Raw genomic sequence first — 26,053 nt, forward strand, 5'->3', positions numbered from 1 at the left:
AATATTCAATAAATTTGTGTTCTTCCAACTATGCAAACAAAAAGGAAATAGCATTGTCATCAATGCTTGTCAGATTAATAATCAGTAAACGCTTTCTATGAACTAGATTGTGATGAAATAAACAGTAAAGGTAGAAACGTCAGAATATCAACATATAATAGAAATTTCATATATAATTCATACATGTTTTCATTGTCTTTTACATAAGGTTTTATGTTTGTAAAATTGTTATCCAAAAATGAACTATTTACGAATAAATATCAACGACAAAATCCAGATTTTGCAAGTATATTGCAAAGGTGAATGAACTGAATCAAATCGAATTGTATATAGAACTAAACGAGCTGCAAGTCAGTCCCCAATAAAAAAGGCTAAAGCAAGAGTAAACCTACAGAAATTAATTATTAATTACAGTAATTCAAAAGCAAAAAACCAATTGAATAAATCTATACTTTGTTTTTGTTGTAGTGAACAATATACTAAAACTCATAGAGCTAAAAGACATGATGATATAAAAGAAGGACATTTAGCACTAAGTGGGACATCCAATTGATACCACATTCGAACTTATTCCTTAACCCCCGAGGGATGAAGGAGGTGAAATTTGAAATCTTAAATGGAAGTTCTACTGTTTATTACATACACGTTTTCGTCGTGAATATACGTAAGTTTTGCAGGGAACAATTTTCTGGTTGTGCTGCAAATGGCGCTGTAATGGGCAAAAGTCTAAAAGTGCAAGGGACAGTAGAAAAATAATGTCAACAAACATACAATTAGATTAGGAAAGTTAATACTTTGATATATTCGCAAGTGTTATCAAGTTACATCATGATTGATTCACTACGTTATATCAGGGGCTCAGAAAGGCAGTTATTATTCAGTTGTAATGAGAAACCTGTGTTTTATAGCAGAAACACTCGATGCTGCAGAGCATTACTTTGTCCACATTGTTGGTGTAATTTCTGTCACAGATGTCTCTGAAATGATCTGTTTTACCAATGAACTAAAATCAAATTCTAGCCTTCCACAGAAAAAACGACGTGGACGTAGTAATAGTTTGTTCGCTTCAATAAGCCTTTTTAATGTGTGTCCTTTGCCTCTCACCACCGGAATATTTGAAAGCTATATGTTTATCTTTCCGTGGATTGCAATACATACATGCAATAGAATAATAACAGTATATCGAAATAAAAAAGAATAGGAATTCAGAGTTAGTATTGAGAAAAGTTTGATCTTGAATACTGTTACTTCGCATATTTCAATGTATATATATTTCACATTAATTTTGTGTTGGACAGCAAGTCACTTTCGATCGTACCAATAATTTTATTAGTATTTTATAGCTTATGATAAGTGAATGTTTGTTTGCATGTAAGATCTTACGTTTGTAATTTTAATTAACGAACGTAATATCTTAAGTTCCCCTTTCGTGTGTATATTGACGTATTCTGGGAGAGTTTCTCTGAAAAATCCAAAAATAATAATTTAAGATTTGTTTTGGAGCACTGCTCATATATTGGTTTTATGAGTGTTTAGATCACGGCTTCCTACCGAGTTTTGGTATCTGGAAATTTTCATCGTTGGTCTACGCGTGTTATATGTGTATATGTTTGTATATCTGTTTTGGTGTCTGTGTGCGTGAATTCCTCCAATGTTTAAATAGTATTGATTGCTATAAGTACTTACGCTTTGTTGTTTACTGTAAAATTTGTCTCTTACCAAATATTGTAATCCATTCTCCCTCAACATACATGTCATGGATGCCGATATAAGCAGATACGCAAGCCATCTTTTTGTTGTCAAACATATCAAACAGGATATTTGCTTCTCTCTTTGAGTTGATAATTGCCAAGTGGGCATTATCCTCTTCACACATAATTTTAGCTTCTTGAAAATTGTTCAATTTTGTGTTGAATTTGTAGTACCCAATACCAGCAAAATACGTGTAGCCGTCGGGATGAATTGGAGGAACTAATGAAAGAAAATAAATAATTAGTTTTACTAAAAGATAATGCTCTATGAAAATTACAGCAATATTCTTTTTTAATGTGTTGAGTCATGCATTGCTTTGAATAACTCTCTTTACCAAAATCATTATAAGTTCCCGTGGACGAATAAAACAAATGAGTGCATATGAAAAATGGCTTTATTAGATGTTATTTTCCACGGGAGGCTTATTTCTCTACCCTGTAAACCGGTATGATATTTCTGCACAGCGTGCAGAACCTGTATTTTGTTTACAAGTGGAGAATTACTACTACGAAACAATAATAAGGGTTGTTGAAACTCGTATCATTCTCAAAACGCACTTCCTTCCACTACCCTCACCTCTGCGGACACACACTATCTGCGCTCCCTTTGGACGCATCCCCGAGCTGGCTCAATAGCTTCGCCAAGCTGATCTTATAGGTTAGAGAGCGCTTAATATAGTTCTGAAATTAAGGTCGTGTGAATATAAAGTCACTTTTCGGGGGAAAGAAGAAGCAAAATGATAAATTACTTTAATTTTCATTGTTCTGAAACTTCCTTTCTACAGAACATTCTTTCAGAGACTGCAATTAAGCTGATCGTATAGACGGAAAGGTGTTAATTACGAATCTAAGACTTGTTTCTGCCTAATTTGACTATAAACTTAAGACAAACCGGGAAAAAATGATAAATTAAGTATTTTCCAAATGTACGGTTAAAAGCGTTGGCTCTGTTCATTCCTCTGTCTACAATAATATCTTTTCTAAATCAGCAGAATCGGGGAAAAGATCGAGCCAGACTTTTAAACAGTTTTGGAGAACAGTTTTGGAGTTTAGGTACAATAAACTGACATCGAGTTGAAAAATTATTAAGGGAAGAGAGGAAAACGAAATCTTGAAATAAAGCTAGTTATGTGTGAAATTCTTGAACTGATCCCAGATCGGTATCAAATCTCGTTTGTACTCAGACTTATAGTAAGCTATAATGATTAAGAAAATCATTACCGTACTATCGATTTTCTATTTTCTTTTGATTTTTATTCGTTTACGTCTATTCTGGTGAAGTATAAATATAGTTAGCAACACTTGTGCAAATTGAAGACAGGCAGAAAAGAAGGGATAGAGGCAATGAAAGAAATTTTGGAACATGCTCGGATTTCAAGTTCTCTCTCTCCCTTCCCTTTTCACAAATTTGAAACAAAATAGTTGGAAAAGGATGATATGAAAACTGGGAATATGCAAAGCTCTTGGTCTTTTCAGTTGATCTGATCTCTGTGTGAGGTAACATCACACTAGTTAGTTTGTCGCAGACCGTACGGAGTGGGTCCAGACTACTTAGTCTCCTCCCGACGATATGGGCTCTTATAGTCTCAACCAGACCGGGTCCAAAGTAAACGCTTTATTCTCTTCTAGACCGTATGGGTATTATGGTCTCACACAAGAGGAAATTTTTCACCGGCTTAGTAGCAGTGTGATGTTATGAATATGAAACCAAGTCTCAGGATACGATTTAAAGAAAGAGCTATACTCAAGAACTCGGCCCCTGGGATTAGGACAGATCACGGTACCGCCCTCGGATGAAGCACAAAGTTGCTTATGGTTTGCTTACGGATTTGTGATATAAAGTTGCAAAAATTCCAATAATATGAAAAGTTGTGCATTGAACGGGGAATCATCGACTGAATTGAGCGTAGTTTCTCCAATTCCCCACTGTTCTACAAGAGCTGCATTTTACGAACACTAGGGATCTACAACAAAGGAGTGATCTAGAAGGAAAACTGACTTTGACAATGAATATTTATTGAGAAGGTTGAAACACGAATTGTGACTGGGAATAAACATGTTTAGTGTTGTGCATAGAGAAATGTAGATATTAACTGCATTAATTTTTATGATTACACGAATTTCAAGTGTTGCTTCCCTCAACAGTATGGTAATTAGCGAGTGTGAATTGCCTAAAGTTTTGTGGTTGCGGCTAAATAAATGCGGAGCAAATCTCTCTTCAACATTGGATGAGGTGGGGTGGGGAACGGGTAAGACTGTTGCACCCATAATCTTTTTCTAAGCGATGTTCAAATTATTTATGAATTTGGGAAACAATACTGAGGAAGATCGGAGGTGTAAGTTGTCTTCAACATTGGCAAACGAGCAGATTTGAGACTGTTTCTGGGGGCATATCAATTTCGTATCATTGTCCCTTGCGGCAGTCCGACACAAATCACGAGATTTGTCCAGAAAACACGTATTTCAAATTGGATTATTGGGATGACAGTTTCAAGATTTTGGGACATGTCCTCATCATTCCCCTGGGATTTGCGCCAGTAATGCCTACTGCAATTTTCGGGATAATTATTTAGTAGCAAACCCTCACCGTAACATAATGGTGGTTTACGAGATGACGCGAGCCAAAGAAAACGTGACACACGACCATCTGACCCACCAACGGCTCCGACCCAAGACAAGCGTCACATCTTGACGCGCTCTGATCTACAACCTACCTTGATCTATTCTTACCCACAACCCATCTTGATCCGTTCTAACCCACCAACCCATTTTGACCTCTCTAAACCCACCTTCATTGAGGTTGGGCCAATCTGATCCACGACCCACCGTGATCCACTCTGACACACCAGAGTGAGATATAAATCAACGGCCAAAGAAAGATTGGCACTCTGCTTGAGTTGAATTATACGTCGTGAAATAAATTTAAACAGACATTATACAGTATAGCTGTAGAACACTGCTGTACGTGGAGACCTTTATACTCAGAAGCTATAATACTTAGAGATGAAATTAGGACAAAGATAATCCAGTAAGCGATAGCAATTTAAATACTTTTCAAATGTCACCGTTCCTGATATATAGGGTTCAGTATTTTCCATACATAAATTTTTAACCTTTAACCAAATGAAGTTAATTTAACTTAAATCAATGTAAATAAATACTTTCCAGGAATTCTGGACACTTCCGGTTTCTATCTTGAACAACGAATATTCCACTATATTTCAGGTATTTCTTGGAATGTTTTAACTAAACTAAAACACAGTTCGGCTCACATAGATGTTCGACTTATAATGATGGTTTTCATGTTTTTTGAAGAGAGTGTTACTTTGCAGCACAATCTTGACAAGTGAATACAATCTCGGAAATTTCTTGGAATACTTTAATACAACGAAGTAGTAGTAGTAATAGTAAGTTGACCATGTCCCGATTTTCGGGCATTGTCTCCGAAAGAACACCTTCGTAGTGGGGTGCTTATGTCCCTGTTAGTCCCCGATTTGCAGATAATAATAATAATAATAATAATAATAATAATAATAATAATAATAATAATAATAATAATAATAATAATAATAATAATAATAACATAGGTACCAAACGGTGAGCGCACTTTTCACCTCCATCCCTAACTGCCCAAAAAATATGAATCCGCCACTGACCATAGTACTTTAACAAATAAGAATAGCACAAAGTAGTTTGGGTATTGTACATTGTGCATTAACTTTTACCACATTTAAAATGATAAAATCATACATCTAAAACTTATAGCTTATAGTGCTGTCTTTGATTGAAAAAATAGTTTTTGTTTGGTGCAAATCGCTTCAGAAATAACTGAATTATAAAAGCTTAAAGGTTAGTATATTGCATACAGCTGTTACAGGTATATATGTATATACACTCTAGCTCTCATTGTACACACACACACACATGCATTCAGTTAAGAGAGGCAATAGCATACATGTACATGAGATATGTGATCATTCTCTTTCTTTCTTTTTTGAAACGTGAATAACAATCCAGTTTCTTTTTCCTTCTCCTCACGCCAACTTACATATATACATTAGCCTCTTTCTTCAATATAGCTTCTAGGTAGCAGTCGTGAGATGGTGCTGTATCAATGACGTAGTCCCCATGAACGAGACAACGCAATACATGACGTCATTGAATCCGTGACGAAATATCTCTTGGTTCTCATTCTCTTTTCCCTTCTCTCAGCTCTGAACGACAGAGAGGTTTGTGCAATAGAAACAGAGAGAGAATGATAACAGCGAAGTAACGGCGATATATTCTTCGTCTCCCATATAGATAACATTAGATTTAACAGCTAATACCCGTGTGCACCAACGAAGTTTAAACGAGCGTTCACTTAGACGCGTTCAACATTAAACTTTCAAGTTTAAACGTGGTTCCCGGACTTTCGTTGCACCATTGAAAATCGAAGTTCAGTAAATCTCGTTTAAGTAAACTTCGGTCAATTTGTAAAATCGACTCTGATTGGTTGTCATCTTTTGTCTCTAACCTTCGTTTAACAAAATGACAAATGAAGAAACCATACCGCGTGCCGGGGTTCTCGACTCTCGAGATTGTGTGCATCTCGACTGAACATAATCAAGGAATGGACTAATAAATTATACCTGTAATAAAATAAGCGAGTAATACTTGGTATTGCAATATTGGTAGTAGATTTTAGATTAGATTGTAGCGTGTAGTTTTACTATACGAATCCATAGTATAAGTAGTAGTACTAGTAGTAGTAGTAAAGGGTTAGAGATCCCGCAGGGGTTGGTTGGGTTCTGTTCTCCGTGCAGTTTTACTATACGGATACACAGATTGCAAAATGTATAGAGAAATATGAGCAAGCCTTTAATTTTCCCATTTTATGTCCAGAACAGAAACCAACTAACCCTGCGGGGCTTCTGACTCTTTCCTACTACTACTTATACTATGGACACGTATACTAAAACTGCACGTTGTTCTCGACATAAAACGGACAAATTGAAGACGTCTGCAATTTTTTCCACATATTTTACAATCTCTGGATCCGTAGCCCCTATATTAAAACTGCACCATAAAGATTACACTAAACTTATAACAAAGAACAAATATAATGCGAATCTATATGGACCAGTAGTGATTTCATGAATTGACCGGAGGGAACTTCTCCGCAAGAACCATGAAATTCCCTCATGACCAAATCCTATCGGTCAATGTTCCGTTAAGGGGTCCAGTGTCTTTGACACCACTTCTTTCTATTGATTTTCGTTTGACTACCTAATATAACGTTATATTAGGTTAGGTTAACTTAGCTTAGCTTAGGTCAGGTTAGCTTAAGGGGGTCCAGTGTAGTTTTGGACCGCCTTAACTGCACATGGACCATCCTATCATAATCAATGTGGATTCCTAGTACATTTTCCCCCAGTATATTAAAATTCGCCACCACTAGAAAATAAAAAATGAAAAAAAACTTTTGGAATCCACTGATGGGGAAAAAATTGATTCAACAGTTATTCATATTTCATCGTGACATCCTTCTCCCTGTTGGCGTTTGCCTACAATTCCTAGTTAGAGTAGATAAAGTTGAGGAGCGCTACCATTTATTCTTTCCATTTATGATCTAATGACTTCTGCATTTTTAGTTTCTAACCTGTCCACCAGCTACGCACGCATTTATAATATGCTTGCAAACTTATATGTTATAAATTCAATAAGTGCAAAAACTACGCACGAATTTGTGCTAAATGGCCAAAACACCCTAAGTTTGTATTTATTCCAATTCAAAGTAGAACACAATTTGAGGGTCGCTCGTGAGTTTGTCCGCGAAAGCAGGCACATTAGTGGTGGAAGTGTGTGCATAAGGAAAGACCACTGTGGAAAATATCGCCCTCCTGATTTGAGCTCCAATTTCCCAAAATACATTCGTTACACATGTAAGTAATCATTGATTATAGAAACAGCTTTAAAACATATTGTTCATAATTATGCAATTATAATGCAAAACTAGCTTGTAGTGATCACCTACTACAAATTGGTATTTCTTGTACTAATTTCTTCATCACTCGAGAAGGCAGTTCTACCAAATTTTGACGCTTTTTTACATTTTCAGGTTAGATTAAGGCTTTCTTTTAGCATAGCATGCACTAAATGAAGAGCTCCATTACTGCATGGGAATTGACTAGAATGGCTCAGTAACGTATAAATAAAGTGTAGACGCATAGGATAAAAACTACTGTGTATAAAACACAAACCAAGTTATGCCAGGTGGCCATTAAAAAGCACAAATGCTATCTAACCGAGTTAGAGCAGGAGCGCAGTAGGAAGGCCCGAGCGGTTGCGTTCATAAGGAGCAGGTGCGTCAGCGACTAGGTATACACATAAACGAGGACAGTAGAAGAGCACAACTACACATACAATAATTTCTTTATCACTAATAATTAATATCAATATGATGTGATAGATGGTAATTACTTATATCCACACTTTCATTCCTTCATGTTAAAATATTTCACGTCGTTTTTTACCTATAAATTTTCTATTTGGTAGAACTGTCTGCTGGAGTGAACCCTTAATTTGCTTCCACGTATACCTACCATCGCAAATTTGCCTCTTCAACGCACCTCGAATATAGCCCAGCAGCTTCACCTTGGCGTAAACCATAATAGGTTCAAAAATAGGTTGTAATGAGTAGCTTGCGAATTTTGGTGCGTGGTTTTGAGACGTGTGGCTTTCACTATAGTAGCTAGGTTTCTATGTGTCTTATACAATTGTACACAACTGGTTGATAACACCCTAGGAATAACTGGATAAGATTTATGCGGTTTGCATGGAATTTTGACAAGAAAATACTGTATTTATAGACGTAACTTCTATGCCCTCCTAACGTTAACCTTTACTGGAAAATTGTTTAGAAAATACATTATCGAAAATGCTGAGCTGTTTTGTAAAAAAAACGCACAATACTAGTTTATTTCTAATGGGTTTTCGCCTCGCAGGTTTTCTAGCTACATATTCTAATTATTTATTTTTGCTAATTAACAGACTTTACCTGAAAATAAAAAAAAACTGTATTCCTAAAATTTCAGAACATTTATTTCATTTTATTGATATACATTATATCTAGAACAAAATAATATAACCACGAGCAGAAAATGTCTCCGATCACGAAATTTGTAATTTCATTAGTGGAAAAATACAAAGACATTATTAAATGTAAACAGACTGACTTGGATCAACGAAGTTTAAACCCCCAAATTCGGCCGTTCAAGCTAAAACCAAGTTCATCCACCATTTGATAGAGACATCCTTGAACGTTGTTGGTGCAACACACATTTTCACTGAACTTGGCTATGATCCTCGTTCAACAGTTGAGCTTCGTTGGTGCACGCAGCCGTAAGCATAGCTCGCGCGATGTATTCGTCGCTCAATTTTTCTCTCGTAACTGCCAGCTTTCAAGCGAATATAGTTTCGAAATTATAATCTTCATCAGTGGAGTTAGCATCTAGTTCCAAAACACATCACGTACAGCACTCACATCTCTAGTGCTGAAACAGGGTTGGAATCTAATTATTTTTAACATGTTTTTTCCAGAATTCTTAAAATTACGAATTAAGCTTTGAAACTATTACCAATGAATTACTACCAAATAAGTTAAACATGATAATTTTTTAAACACGATAACCAACCCTGTCATTCAGTAGCGTATTTTAGGGATACTATTTTCAAATCTCTATACCATCCTTACTTATTAACCGATTTTCAAAAGTCAAACCGGCGACGAAATAGAATTAAAAGTGTTATTTTTCTAGTGTCTAACTGATTGCCTACCTTTAAGGATACGATTTTAATTTTTAATAACTTTACAAATTTTTGTCAGTTTTGAAAAACTAAAAAATACTAGCATAATCCACATAAAATTCTAAGATTTTTTAAAGAATAACATTTTCCTGAAAACTCAAAGATACCACGGAAAATTCCCGAAATTTTGAATTTGTTATAACTTTGCCAAATATTCATCGATTATCAAAATTCAAACGACAATCAATAGAGAAATAAATTTGCTTATAAAACTCAAATAAATCTCTGATTTATATCTACAACTTTAAAAATCACATAACGTTGCATAGTGTATGTCTAAAGCCTCAGTTTTTATAGTCTTGAAAGCGTAAAAACACTTATACACTTAGAACATACTTAAAATTACAAGTTTGGATACTGATAATGGAATGTTATGTTAACCTCGTGTTCTATCAGAAACAATGATTTCTTAAACTATGTCCACTGATCATAATTCAAACTAAAAAGACAAACGTTAATATCAAAAACTACTTCCGTTTCGGTTTGCACATTTTTCACAATTACATTGGAATTATTAGTAAGAATGAACTTCCTCTGAGAATCCATACTAACCACTCCATTTTTTACTTTAGAAATAAAATTTTAATCATTACTTCTTAGATTCGTTTTTAAAGAACAGTTGATGTCTTTTGTAACCATTAGAAAGATCTTTCATTCCATCATACCTCATAAACAGTTTCTTAGTTTCCATCTCTTTTAAAACTTGATCAGTATCTTCAATATATCTCTGTGGCAATAAGGTTTTGTATTTCTCATTTAGATATACTAATACCCTTTCCCCAGTGTATTTTGTTTGTATCAATTTCCATGAGGTTATTTCGTATGATTTTCCTTCTTCCAGATCTTGCAATTTAACAAGCTTAAAAATGTTAATATTGTTTTGTTGTTTAATTGAGAGGCCATTTCTCATTTATTGTATAAAACTTAAAAATCTGTTCATTTTTGGTGTGATCTTATCTCGTTATATATATAGGTAATTCTTTCAACAATGTCTTTCATATGTTCGTCTGCTAATTCTCCATTCATTACTTTAATAACATTAAGCTCATTCTTAAACATAGCAATTTGAGTAACCATATTTTTATAATACTCTTTCTTCGAAGGTATAATAAATCGTGTTGATAAACCAGTGATAACGTCAGAAGCAGATGCAAATGCTGTTGTAATAATGGAATAGACTTAACAAGAATAAATATATTGATAAACCCCGATGAAGCAGAAAGTAGTATCGAAAATGCAATAAGAATAACATAAATAAATTTTAATCTCTTAAATTTCCTCTTATTTTTCGGTAGTAAATTCTGAAGTGTTAATATCGTATGCTCAATTAACACAGTAGATTCTCTCGTGAAATGTTATCTGGTATATTCAATTTATTAAATATTTTTATGATCATTTTTAAATCATCGGTTTCATTAAATAAACAAAGGGGAAAAATTCGTTACTATTAAACACAATCATCATTCATCTTAGCTTAAACACAAGTGGAAGGATTCGTTCCTATTAAACACATTTTTCTAGTCATCTTAGCTTAAACACAAGAGGGCGATTCGTTCCTATTAAATAAATTATCTAGTCATCTTAGCTTAAACACAAGTGGAACGATTCGTTCCTATTAAACAAATTATTCTAGTCATCTTAGCTTAAACAAGTGGAAAGATTCGTTCCTATTAAGCAAGTTATTCTAGTCATCTTAGCTTAAACGCAAGTGGAAGGATTCGTTCCTATTAAACAAATTGTTCTAGTCATCTTAGCTTAAACACAAGTGGAACGATTCGTTCCTATTAAACACATTTTTCTAGTCATCTTAGCTTAAACACAAGAGGGCGATTCGTTCCTATTAAACAAATTACTCTAGTCATCTTAGCTTAAACACAAGTGGAACGATTCGTTCCTATTAAACAAATTATTCTAGTCATCTTAGCTTAAACAAGTGGAAAGATTCGTTCCTATTAAGCAAGTTATTCTAGTCATCTTAGCTTAAACGCAAGTAGAAGGATTCGTTCCTATTAAACAAATTACTCTAGTCATCTTAGCTTAAACACGAGTGGAAGGATTCGTTCCTATTAAACACATTTTTCTAGTCATCTTAGCTTAAACACAAGAGGGCGATTCGTTCCTATTAAACAAATTACTCTAGTCATCTTAGCTTAAACACAAGTGGAACGATTCGTTCCTATTAAACAAATTATTCTAGTCATCTTAGCTTAAACAAGTGGAAAGATTCGTTCCTATTAAGCAAGTTATTCTAGTCATCTTAGCTTAAACGCAAGTGGAAGGATTCGTTCCTATTAAACAAATTATTCTAGTCATCTTAGCTTAAACAAGTGGAACGATTCGTTCCTATTAAGCAAATTATTCTAGTCATCTTAGCTTAAACACAAGTGGAACGATTCGTTCCTATTAAACACAATCATCATTCATCTTAGCTTAAACACAATTGGAACGATTCGTTACGTTATGTACGGTTTGGATCACAATCTGTCTATCTTCTTGGTCTGTATATAAGTTTTTATGATAATTACCATAAAACACTTTAGAAACTAGCTGATAAGGGCTAAATTTCAAAGTACACCTGATCTTAAATTTCACCATTGAGCTCAGCAACCACGAAAACTATGGATTTGACACAAATAAAGGTCATTTTGGATTACTTTTACATGTTTCGGCATCCTTCCATGTAAACCCCGTCACGCAGCAGAATGGGTGAATTTAGAAGTCAATGTGATCGGACTATCAGCATTTACCTCAGCGACCGCGAAAATGGACTTGACACTAATATCGGTAATTTTTAAAATTATTTTTACATATCTTGATGATCCCTCTATTGTGGACCTTTTCTTATCTGATGAGGGTTAAATTTCAAAGTACACGAGATCTTACGTTTCACCATTGAGCTCAGCAACCACGAAAACTATGGATTTGACACTAATATCGGTCATTTGTGATTATTTTTACATGTTTCGGCATCCTTCCATGTAAACCCTGTCACGCAGCCGAATGCGGTGAATTTTGAAGTTAATGTGATCGGACTATCAGCATTGACCTCAGCGGCCGCGAAAACGGACTTGACACTCGCGGTTCAATAGTTTGAAAATTTTGGTATGTATGATGAATTTTAAAATGATAACTCCCGCCGGAGTGCCGATTTTCCGGGATAGATTATACTATATCGTTATCTACATTTAATAATATTCCCAATAGTGAAAGAAATTTTCGAATAGGCAGAGCAGATTTTGAGAACTCATGATATCAAAATTAAACACAATATATCCCAATTTGTAAAATGTCACGACAAAGCTGATCATGTGACTTTCATGGACGGAGTCGGGTAAGCGCGGAAGGTGTCTTTCGTTAGTCTCCATTCTTCAAGGTACAAAGTCACGAACACCTATCAATCAACTACTTCCTGTAAAATGAATTCAAACATATGGGCCTATACAGATGACAAGGGAGAGAGAGATTTAGAGATTACGTGTGCCCGGGCAGGCTTTTAATTCGCTCTCGCTGTTACCTCCTATGAAATGATTAAGTCATTTCAAGAGCAGCTAGGCAAGAGTACCAGCAGTCGCGTTGGTTCCAATAATGCCAATGAATTCATTGTATGCCATATTTGTATAGAGTTTCCGATCGAAAAGCTACACACGGAATTTACGCGAACTAAACATTAGTGCGTTTTTCATTTTTCGTATGTTTTATGGTTACCAGTTCATTTTTTTCAAGTTAGGTGTTTTTGATAACTTGGGATATGATTAAAATGAGGAACATAATTTAAGTTGATGACCGTGTAAGTTCACGGTAGACAAGCGGTGGATGCAGTCTGAAGTATGAAGAGTAAGCAAAGCTTGAAAAATGATGGGACGACCTCATACAGTTGTCATAAAAGGGTGTATGCCACATTAAATGTAAATACAAAGGGGGACCCCAAAAACATAAATTGTGCTGCAGGTGGGAGGGAGAGTTGGGAACCCATTGTTGTACCAGTTGTCCGTTACGATCACGGCAACGGCGTCTGTGTGCGAAGTTGTGTCGCTGTGGGTGCATCGGTTAGGTCTTGAGAGTTTGTTTAGTAAAACACCTTTTTCCAGTTCGGCGAAAACGTGATGGCAGATTCTCGAGAGCAACGGGCGGCTGTGAAATTTTGTTTCCTGTTGGGAAAATCGGCCGGGGAAACTAATGTAATGCTGAAGACTGCTTATGGAAATGCTGCCCTAAATAAAACTAGAGTATACGAGTGGTTTGCACGTTTTAAATATGGAGAAATATCAATTGAAGACCAACCTCGTTCAGGACGTCCCTCATCGGCAAGAACTGACGAAAACGTCGAAAAAATAAATGCCCTAGTTCGTGAAGACCGTCGCTGAACTATTGATCAACTCTGTGAGATGTCTGAAATATGGTGGAGTTTAATTAAGAGGATTTTATCACAAGATTTGCAGAGGAGAGGGGTTGCAGCCAAATTTGTCCATCGCCTTCTCACAGACGAGCAAAAGGAGCGTCGACTTGAGGCATGTGTTGAACTTCAAAATCAGCTCAAAGAGGACCTTGACCTTTTTCCCAAGGTGATTACGGGTGATGAACCGTGGTCCTATGGCTACGAGCCCGAATCAAAGCAGCAATAAAGCCAGTGGAAGACAAGTGGCTGTCCTCGTCCTAAGAAAGCTCGCCAAGTGAAGTCACAAATCAAGGCTATGCTCATTTGTTTCATTGATTCCAGAGGTGTTTAGGTTTTGAAAGATTGAGGGAGAGTATCCGGAAGAAAAGGACAGATCTTTGGCGCACAGGCGAATGGTTCTTCCATTATCACAACGCTCCAGTCCACACCGCCCTCTCCGTAAAGCAGTTTTTGACCAAAAACAGCATGACACCGATTGTGCATCCCCCTACTCACCGGATCTAGCCCCTGTGATTTCTTTTTGCTCCCCAGACTCAAAAGTGACATGAAAACAGCGTTTTGCCACTGTGAAGGAGGTAAAATAAAAATCGCTGGAGGTCATAAAGAAGATCCGAATAAGTGATTTTCAAAACTGCTTTGGAGAATGGAAGGATCGTTTGCAGAAATGCGTTGCGGTCCATGAACAATACTTTGAAGGTGATGAAACTTTGGTTTAAAAATATTAAGAAATAAATAAGTTTAGACGAATTTCCCGATTTTTTGGGTCCTCCTCGTATATATATGTAGTGTGTGTGTGTGTGTGTGTGCCTGTGTGCTTATGTGTGTTCTTCATTCTCTTTCGCTTATTACCCTTTTCCTTCTTCTTCAGTTATAATTCTACTTTCATTTTCTAATATTTCTAATAATATTTAATATTTATTTAATATTTCTCCTTTTCTTCTTCTCAACTTCGTTTAATGCTATATCTTTAATTATTTCTTCCCTTTTTTCCTTTCTACTTCGATTTCATTAGCGGTATGTTTTCATTCTTCCTTTTCTTGTTTAGTAGCGATGTGCTAGCTGAAATACCCATTCTTTTCATGTTGTTATGTTTAGAAATCAATGCCAATGGGAGTACTACCATCCATCTGAGCGAAGACGAAAACTGGATTTGACCCTAATATCCGTCATTCTAGATTATTTTTACATGTCTTGGTGTCCTGTTCTATTATGGCCTTATTCCTTAGCTAATGTGGCTAAATTTTAGAGTAAACGCGAACTTGGGTTTTGATATTCCCGTAACGAAATATGTAAATTTGGCAATAATATAGGTCATTCTGGTGTGGTTTTACATGCCTTGGCCTCCCTATCCTCGGTGACCCGCGTCCGTAGGCGAATGGGGAGAATGCGATCAGAGTTTCATCCTTGATCTCGGCGATAGCCCAAACTATGAATTTGACACTATTATCGGTCATTTTTTACTATATCTTTTACATGTTCCGGTAAATGCCCTGAGAATGCCTGAATTTTCAAAAAGAAAAAAAGCTTCGCCTTTGTCTAGGGCCTAGAACAAGGTACCCTGAGCAAAATTTAGTAACTCTTGATCTACTCTAATGGTCCCCCGACCACACACATCCAGACGTAGAGAAATCTTTAAGTTTTACGTCCCACGGATATACCGGTGAGGCTAAAGGAGACGGTGATAATGAGAGATGAATGAAAATGGTGGAATGAAGAAAGTGGAAGGAAACGGGAGAACCCCGAGAAAACCCACGAGCACGGTGTTTGTCCACCACAAAGTTCACTTGGCGGGGGCTGGGATCGAACCCGGAACCCCAAGCACCAGAGGTGAACGCTCTACCACTGAGCCACCGCGCCCCCCTCCAGACGTAGAGAGACACACATACACACGTACAGACAAACTCTTTCTTTTATTTATATTAGATGTGTAAAAGGGTCGCGGTTGTTCATTGTCAGAGCATTCAACTCTGGTGCATGATTTATCAGATCTCAGCAAGTGGATTTTGTGGTGGACAGGCACTGTGTCAGTAGGCTTCTTCTAGGTTTCCCCTTTCCTCCCACATTCTTCATTCCATCCTTTCATTCTCACCATCGTCGTTTCCTTTAGCCTTGGTGACGCCACGAAACCACATACATCACCGCCCCGTGACTTCTTGTCTCTGGGACTAAAGTGTAACTATAGCGCAGGTCTGGTAACTACTATCATCTCTTGTCCAGAAATTGAATTAACCCGTAGATACAATAGCAGAGGACAAAACGAAGCAAATATAACTGAGTTGTGCCTTGAATTGGTCGCAGTTTTGGCGTGCTGCGACAATTGGTGGCGGATCATTGTTGACACGGCTGTTCTTTTCGATTATTGACTTAGTATTTTGAACTTGTTTATCACAGAATATAGTGAAAGATAGCTTGCAAAATAAAAATAATATTCGAGAGTGCAATAAATGAATATATGTGTGGTTTGAAAGTGAAACCACTAGGACATAACAGGTGGTGATCCTAGTAGCTGCAGGTAGCTTTACATATATGAGAAACTTAGTTTGCCGGAATTCCGATGTTTTCGAAACAGAAGTTTGGTTCACAGGAACTAACCCCGGACCTGCTATATAATATTTTAGAGGATATACCAAGTGATAGTGACTCCTGTGTTTCTGGGAACGACAGCGAAAGTGAAAGAGGTGACGAAAATGAGTGTATGCAGCAAGCTGTATCCCAGTCCATGATTGCGGGTGATAACAATGTGACTGAAGAAAACAATGATGAAGAATATGAAGTAATGGAAGACATAACAGTGAGAAAGGATGATTGTGAACGCTCTACCTATCTGGGAACAATATCTAATATTCAAAGGAAATGTGTTTTTTTTCCTAGTGATGTAGGGCCTAATATACCAGATAATGTAGAAAATCCAGTAGAAATATGTCTACAGCTATTCCCATTAGAACTACTGAAGCACATAGTATATCAGACAAATTTATACGTGATGCGAAGAATTGGTGGTTCCACACATTTTCAGCATATCAATGTAGAAGAAATTAAACAGTTCTTAGCTATAAATTTGTTGATGGGGATAAAAGGACTGCGCAGTTACAGAGACTATTGGTCATCGGATCCAGCACTGAGGGACTTGTATATTTCGTCGGTGATGTCAAGGAACAGATTTGAATGGTTACTTCGCAACATTCACTTGAATGACAATGAGAAAGAACCCAAAAAGGGTGAAGATAATTACGACAAATTGTACGAAGTACGTCCGCTACTGAACTGTTTGTCAGATACGTTCCAGCAGTCGTACAAGCCTTCTTGCAAACAATCTATCAATGAGTCTATGATAAAATTCAAAGGAAGATCGTCTTTGAAGCAATATATGCCCCAAAAGCCCATCAAACGTGGTTAGAAGGTTTGGGTCCGTGCGAATCAAAGTGGGTATGTCTCACAGTTCCAAATCTATGCTGGAAAGGTTAGTGATGTGACTGAAAAGAATTTAGCTGCACGTGTAGTGAAAAACATGACTGATATTATCCCAGGAAAATAACACCAAGTAAACTTCGATAATTATTTCTCTTCTTTGCCACTTATGAGGCACTTACTGGAACATAAAGTTTATGCATGTGGGACAGTTCGTCAAGGACGTACAGGCTTCCCGAAGGATTTTGTTAATGATAAATCCATGACCAGAGGACAGTTTCAGTTTCGATGCTCTAAAGAAGGAATTGTGGCCTTAGTTTGGAAGGACAAGAAGGAGATTGGGTCTCTGTCTAATTTTCATGATATTGATGATGTCACAACGGTACAGAGAAGAAACAAAGATGGGTCGCTCACAGAAATTTCGTGCCTGAAATTGGTGAAAGATTATAACGAGAATATGGGGCATGTTGATAAAGCAGATATGTTAAAATCTTTGTACTTGATTGACAGAAAAAGCAAGAAGTGGTGACATCGAATAATGTGGCATTTCTTGGATGTAGCGTTCTAAATGGGTTCATAATATTTCAGGAGAGAAGTGATGGCAGTAAGTCACTGTCACCGAAACAGTTCCGTCTAGCTGTAATTGCTGGTTTCATTGGGTCTTCTAAGTCAACGCCGAAAGGAGGGAGAACCTATGCGAGAACTCAAAGTTTCTTCAAGCCACAGGTTCCCCTCAAAAAGAGATTTGACAAGGCTGAACACATGTCAAGAAGATGTATATCCCATAGATGTGCTTTGTGCAGCACAGCAGCTAAACCTCATCGGTCAAAATGGGAATGTGATACATGTGAGGTTCCTCTGTGCTTGAATGACTCAAAAAATTGTTTTTCAAAATATCACAAAAAAGAATGACTTTCAGAGAGACAGCAACTTCCCTGACATTCTAACAAAAGGTGTAGTTATTTTTATTTTTATTTCTTAGGAAGTATGTTATATTTCTTCTCACTAATCGAAGTTTTAAAATTTATGTTTGTTTTCTCTTGTGAAATATGTTAAGTTGCTTTCTGCACAGACGACTCGAAAATGTTTTTTTAATATCATACGAAGGAAGGACTTTTACTAGGACAGCAACTTGCCTTTCATAAGTAGGCCTGTCAAAATTATGTAGCAAAAGGCTTAGTGTTTATTATGTTTTTTTAGGAACTATATTGTATTTCCTTTTAATCATACAAGTTTTAAAATATATAGCATTTTTACTTTTTAAATAAACATGTTGCCATACATGTAACAAATGTATTCTCTATATTCAGCAATCAATAAACTACTATGACTAGGTTTAGGTCAGGTCTTTGATCTTTCTGGAGCAAATTGATGTATAAAATGAGTGCAGTACCACAACAATAAACTTGCAAATCATTAAAAGAAAGTACTGTAATGAAAAGAAAAAAAAACAAAAAACAATAATATCTATCTCAGAAAAAAATAACCATCCTCTCAACAAACCTAATTTCTTCCTCAAAATCATTACTACTTTTGAGTCCCAGTGGTTTCAAGATGAAACCACGTACCATACCTACTTATGAAAAATTACAAAAAACATATTTTTTATTGTAGTAGTCTTAAAGTATCATACTAATTAGAAAAACACAAAAAATACATATTGGACAAATATTTTAATTCTTGGGAATCAAGAGTACCCTATCGGTTAGATGCGGAATTTGCCCCGTCATAGTAGGAATAATAGTTCAAACAATTGTTAACAGTAGCTTAATGACAATGATGAAGTGGCCCAGTAAGACACCCCTGGTCGCAGCTGAATGTGGCGAATGCGATCGGAGCTTGATCTGCTTGACTTCTTCGACGCACCAGATGTGAACGCTCTCCTAATGAGTCACCATGTCCGCAAAAAGAATGGAGTTTTATTTTATACCGACATCAAGATGAAAAACTTTTAAGTTTAAATTTCCACGATTGTGAACCAAAGAAAAGTATGAACAATTTGTTGTTAACCACAAACTAAATTCAACTCAGGTTCGTGAGGTCCCTGATACGATCATAGCTCCTACCAAATGGTTTTGTGCACTGAATCATAAATCGTGTAATAAGGAAACTACAATGAATCGTAGTTATCTTCTTAACTTACCAGAAGCAACAGAGATGAGAGCTCAAAGAATTAACTTCCGTGCCTGCATGTACAATAGTTTTATTTCAAACCATCATCAGGATGACAGAAATCAATTCAACATCCCACGATTATTTCCCAGAGAAAAGATATTGACACGATCCTGATCAGCACAATCTTATTTCAACTCTATGTATAGCTCTGTACCACTGAGACACCGCACATGCATACATAATACAGATTTATTTCAAACCAACATCTAGATGAAAACATATTTCCGTTCAACATCCCACGACTATATGCCCAAGGAAAACTATTGACAAATGTTGTTCACCACAAACTTAATTCAATTTTAAATTAGCGCTCTACCACCGTGCCCAATATAGAATAAAGTAGTATTTCAACTCTACATGAAGGTAAAAAATCTTTCAGTTCAACGTCTCACAGTCATGACCCAAAGAAAAAAACTAATGGATCATCTCCCTCATACCTATATACAACTTAGCGTCATTATAACAAGTACATATACAGGGTGTTTCAAAGCAACACCGATAACGTTTGGGAAGTAGATTCCGGGTATATATACCGAGTGAGGTATTTAAACCTTTTTGGAAATATCTGGAAAACTACATATTGGATTTTAATAAAAGTTGTAACAAAAGTTGTTTGTGTTGATGGAGGATATCCAACAGTAACTTACTGGACCCCTCTGCCCCATCTCCGCAGTCGAGATGGGTTAACCTTTGAAATCTTAAATAGGAAATTTAATTCTTTGACTGCACACACAATTTCTACGGGAAAAGATACGTAACTTTCGTACTGAACATTTTGTTGATTGCGTGATAGATGGCGCTATAATCAACAAAATTCAAAATGGGTCCCGAACAGTTGTCAAATAATATCTCAATAAATAAATATCAGATTAGAGAAAATTACAATACAAAGGTTTTGTATCCTTGCAAGTGCTAGCAAATGGGACACCATCGTTCATGCCCCCAGCCACATCTCAGCAGGTTAGATAGGCAGTTATTCTAGATTCAGTAATGAGAAATTGGCATTTCATGCAAAAACACTTTATTATTCTCAATATTTCACGTTACATTATCCATATTGTTTGTGTCATCTTTTTTCAAAGATTTAGGCTTAAGGGAAATGGAAAGCAGTTGGAAAAATTGATTGTTTTATGTATGTTTCAAAAATGTTATTTTAACGTTCCCCAGAGAAAAAGAATATTGACATACGTAGTAATAGTTTGTTGCTTCCGGGTGTTTGTTTAATGTGAGTAACCTTGCCTCTCACCATCGGAGTGCTTGTTTCAGATGAGTCCTTTACTTTTCACAGTAAAAGTGGTTGTTTTGCTTGAGTCCTCTTTGCTTCTCACACATCTCTATTGTTTACTCAGCCCAATGAAAACGTTGTCAGTGTTGTTTCGAAACACCCATATATGTATATATATATATATATATATATATATATATATATATATATATATATATATAGATAGATAGATAGATAGATAGATAGATAGATAGATAGATGATGGATAGATAGGTACATACCGGATGAGAAATTTAATACTGTTTCTACAAATATTTGGAAAACTACAAATTGGATTTTAAGAAAAGTTGTAACAAAGGTTGTTTGTCTCGAAGGAGGACATCCACTCATCCATCTCGCCGAAAACCGAGAAATGTAGAATCCTAAATCCTCTTCGGATTTAAAAATAAAAGTTGTAACAAAAGTTTAACACACGGCGTCAGGGGTGTCAATTTTTAAATATTAACTATGAAGCTCCATTTTTATTACAGATTCGGATTCTTCGGTAAAAAATACTTAAATTTTGTATTGAACATTTTTTCGTGTCACAATAGTAGGCGCAGTAACCGAGAAAAATCGAACGGATTAATAACAGTTGAAAAATAAGGCATTTAAAACTGTTTCTAGAACTATCTTGAAAATTACAAATCGGATTTCAAAAAAGTTGTAACAATAGTTGTTCGTTTTGAATAGAGGACATTCAACGATAAAACACTCAACCGACTGCTCCACCCATCTCGAGCGGGAGTCGTCAGTTTTGAAATCTTAAATAGAATCTCCCATTTTTGTTTATTACAGATTCGGATTTCCCGTAAACTCTATCTAACTGTTGTAGTAAACATTTTGTTCGTTGCGTAATAGACGGATCTGTCATGGACAAAAATCAAAATAGGTAAACACTCTTCACAAGTGATAACAAAATTTTGCAAACGGTGACTATTTTCTGCGATGCATCTTTACGATTCAAATTACCGTTTAAGGAGGAACAGCTGTTATCATGCTTCAGAGTCCGTGGTTAGACTCTCGCTCTAGTTGTAACCCTTGCAATGCGTATTGTAGAAAACAGTCGCAATTTCGAACATTGTTCAGAAAACAATGCAGGCTTGTGTGAGGCAAGGAGACTCCCCCAAACAAGCAGCCCGATGATGAGAAGTAAGAGAACTCATCTGAAACAGGCACTCCGTTTGTGAGAGGCAGGGGGACACCCAAAAAAAAACACCCCATAGGGAACAAACTATTACTAATTCCACTTTCTTGTTCCTGGGGAACGCTAAAAAACATTCCATTATTTTTTCCAAGTGCTGTCCATTTCACTTAGCACATTTACCCTGCGACGTAAATTACACAAACAATGTGGTTAAAGTAATATATTATGTTCTTAAGTACCAAATGCTTTTGCTATAAAACACTAATTTGGCATTACTGATTCTAGAATAACTCAATATATATATACTCCTGAGATGTGGCTAGGGGGATCAACCGTGGTATCATTTGATAGCACTTGCAAAGATACCAAAACTATTAACTTCAATATTTCTCTAATATGATGTGTATTTCTTCAGATATTATCTAACAAATGGTCGTAACCCATTTTGTTTTTGTCGATTACAGTGCCATCTATTACGCAACGAAAACATATTCAATACGAAGCATACGTACCTTTTCCTTAGAACCCGAGTCTGCAATTTAAAAAATGGGACTTCGTATTTAAGATTTTATAGTTGATCTCAATCACGCCTCCAGAAGTAGGGCAGGGGGTTGAGGGGCTGATATTCTAGGAATTTAATCACTGAAGCTATTTCCCTCGGAAATGCTACGTCAATTCTAAGTAATAAAATACTTATTACTATTTCAATATCTTTCTTTCTAACTTCCTTTAAACTTGAATACTCAACTTCCTTTTCTTTATATTTTTGCTTTACTTTTTAAAACGGAAAAACGGAAAATGACTAGATAGCTGTTTATTTAAAGGAAATGCTTATTTACTCACTTATACATTTTCTAGAACTTATCTTTTGTAGGAGACTGTGGAAATTCAACTATTGGATCACGTACCTACAAGTTTTCTTTTTCATAGCATTAGTACCACTATGGGCTTTAGGCAGTTATCCCCAGCCAGGCGGATCGAATATTCACTCCCACTATAGGAGGGTGTGCTGCAACAGAGGTAAAATGCCTGTGATCCCACCAAAAGCTAGCATAAGCAGAAACGGTCTTAGAAATTGGGAGTACATGAGACAAAGTCGAATTATATCTTAGAACGTCGTGATGCAGACTGATTCTCGCTCTGCGGAAACATAGCAAAAATTCCACTTAATTATAGCAACATAAAGCGAGAGAAGTTGAAAATGGCAAAAATGTTTCTCCACACTCCACTTCTTGTGGAAAACTTTACTTACGACACGACTATAATACTCGTATATCAGAGTTACATGATGAACACCACCTAGGAAAAGTTCGCCACTGAACTTAAATGACATTACATGACACTGATTTCTAATTTCAAGAACGCAGTTCATTACCCAAATGGCAATTCCACCATAACTGTTGTTACACTTATATGTGTGTGTAAACTTATATTCGTGTATTCGTGTTTTTGTGACTATTGCTTTCCCCTTCGCCCAGTATGTTAAACTTGGTACTAGTTGTCGAACCTTATTTAAGCCTCGGTACTTAGTACGTCTTTAGCTCTACTGGATCGAAGATGATGAGAAAGAACACCAATAGTCTCAATAATAGGGGAACATTGTATTTCAGAGATAGAGCATGTACTTAGGATCGGATATCAGGTAATATATGGCGACTGCATTCAGACTTGAAAATTTGAGGAATTACACTGTTAAATTAAAGAAGTCATTTTCCCCATTAATTTTATTTATAAAACTAAAAAAATAATGATAACAAGAAAATAACAAGGGAGATATACATTGGTAAATTAAGGTCAAACAAGTTAAGAAGTTACAATATCACTCTAGGGACCGGTACAACCCAATCTTAGCTTCGATACTGATAGAAAAACGCGAAGGTAACCCACACTTAGTAAAGTTTAGCAACTTTGAGCAATGCACCAGTAACTTGTATTGTGGAAGTAAGACTATTCCGAATAACTGGGTTTGGTCTCATTTCGAAGTCACGGCGTAATCCCGAGTCTGAACAGATTTCCAAGTGGTCTGTCCATATTCGCCAAGTGAGGGGTCTGACCATATTCGCCAGCATGCCCAATAGTTGCCAAGACTTTAAGTTTCTATGATTTGTTTCCCCATAACGCCAGGGAGGTTGCGTTTCCTATACATGAGTTAATACGTTTTTACTTTACGTTTCGATCAAATACATAATGTGTTTATTTATCATCACTTAGGTGATGCCTACAAGACTAAAAGCAATAGCCCAGCTCCGTGATTCGTATAAATCAAGCCATAGTCATGCCACTAGTTCATGCGTGTGGTTGGGCGTCAAGGAAGCATTCGATTGTTAATATAATTAATGCATCTCTTGACACGGATCTTCCTCTCTTCCTTCTTTCTATGCACAGAAATCGAAAGGTGCGGGCCGCTTCACCCCATATTTTGACTCCGGCTTAGGACTTAGCGACAAATCCGTATAACAACACAGATTTGTCGCTAAGTCCTAAGCCGGAATCTAGATATATATATATATATATATATATATATATATATATATATATATATATATGCTTGTGTGTGTGTGCGATGTAGTGTTCTGCGTGAAGACATGTCTTAGACCCATGGTCTCGATGAACCCAAAGTGATTTGTTATTGCCTCTCAAGGGAGCAGGATGACGTCCTAAGAACAAGCCGTACAGTTCATAATGGGATTCGAACCACTCATAGCCCTCTCTGGCAACTATATTACAAAACGATGCGAGTAACTACTCATCTGCTGGGAAACAAAACAGAGTTGTGTATCTTTCCAAGTTTCTTCTACTCCGACATGTTACCGTCTGAACCTGTTGCATATTTGTATGTAATTGTTACTAACAAAGAAGATCCGTATATCGTGAGAGTTGAATTTTGATACAAGTTAGTGACAAGATTTCGTTCGAGTTGCTAGGCAATGTAGTACTAGTCACTCGATGCGCAAATTCTTCGTTGAGCTGCTACATCGACGCCATCTCGAAATCCGGTAGACAAGAATACCCTTTATGCACAAAAGTGAAAAAAAAAACTTTTAGTAGACTTCAGAATTTTAGACCTGAACAAAGCATCTCTATGTGGGGTACTTCCACTGAAGATATTGATTGATTTTGTATATTGGAACTGTGCATGAAGTGTGAATTGCAGCAAACAACCTAGATATACGTAGTTCTTTGTTCACCTCATGTTTCTGTTCAATAACTTGACATGATAGTGAGGGTTCCTAACACAAGTGCACTATGTTGAAAATTTTCATTATACGTTTCTTATTTTCCTTTATTTTTCTCCACAATTATAAGTAATCATCCATTATTATACTGTTAAGGAAAACACAAAGAAGTAACATTTCATTAAGATAACTGAGTTATTAATGAAAATGTGGAAGTTACAGTATATGCAAACTTTTTATTGCGAAGCACCGTACAGTACATATTAGATATAAATAAGTCAAATAAATTCCGAACTTTCAACTATTACAATCTTTACTACAAGAAAAGCTTGTGCTGAATATATACTTATACATTAGATAAATATATTTGGCCAACACAACGACATCAATAATTAAAAAAAATGATCAACAGTCATATACAGTATATATATATATATATATATATATATATATATATATATATATATATATATATATATAGAGAGAGAGAGAGAGAGAGAGAGAGAGAGAGAGAGAGAGAGAGAGAGAGGAGAGAGACAAACGGATAGAAAGAGATAGAGAGAGCACGTTAAGATTATTCAAGTTTGAACAGATACTCGGAATATTAACTAAGAACTCGGTTTAATAATATTTAGTAGCAACAAAATTCAATTCCTATTTCTGTAATAACTTCCAAAGTTAAATAGTTACTAACTAAGTTACTACTAAATTTCCCTAAAGATCAGGCAAATACTAATTTTAATCTGAAATTTTCATAATAATTCATGCCAAAAATTCAAATCGTGATTGTAATTTAAATATTCAACGAAGTTGACCAAACATACGATTTGATCTAAAATCCACACTCTCACAAAAGTTTCTCCAAAGTATCCAGGTATTTCAATTGAT

At 36.1% G+C, this 26,053-nt stretch overlaps 1 protein-coding gene across 1 annotated transcript in view; it reads right to left on the minus strand.

Annotated features, from left to right (window-relative positions):
* The window catches only part of LOC145683407 (hemolymph lipopolysaccharide-binding protein-like), a 258,619-nt gene that overhangs the window by 95,392 nt on the left and 137,174 nt on the right, over positions 1–26,053 (minus strand). Inside the window, exon 3 of the mRNA XM_081754744.1 lies at positions 1,720–1,971. Within this exon, the coding sequence (XP_081610870.1) occupies positions 1,720–1,971 (252 nt within the window). The remainder of the gene's footprint in view (positions 1–1,719; positions 1,972–26,053) is intronic.

Source organism: Thermobia domestica, chromosome 4, assembly GCF_964235325.1.
Source record: "Thermobia domestica chromosome 4, izTheDome1.hap1.1, whole genome shotgun sequence".
Taxonomy (NCBI): Eukaryota; Metazoa; Arthropoda; class Insecta; order Zygentoma; family Lepismatidae; genus Thermobia; species Thermobia domestica.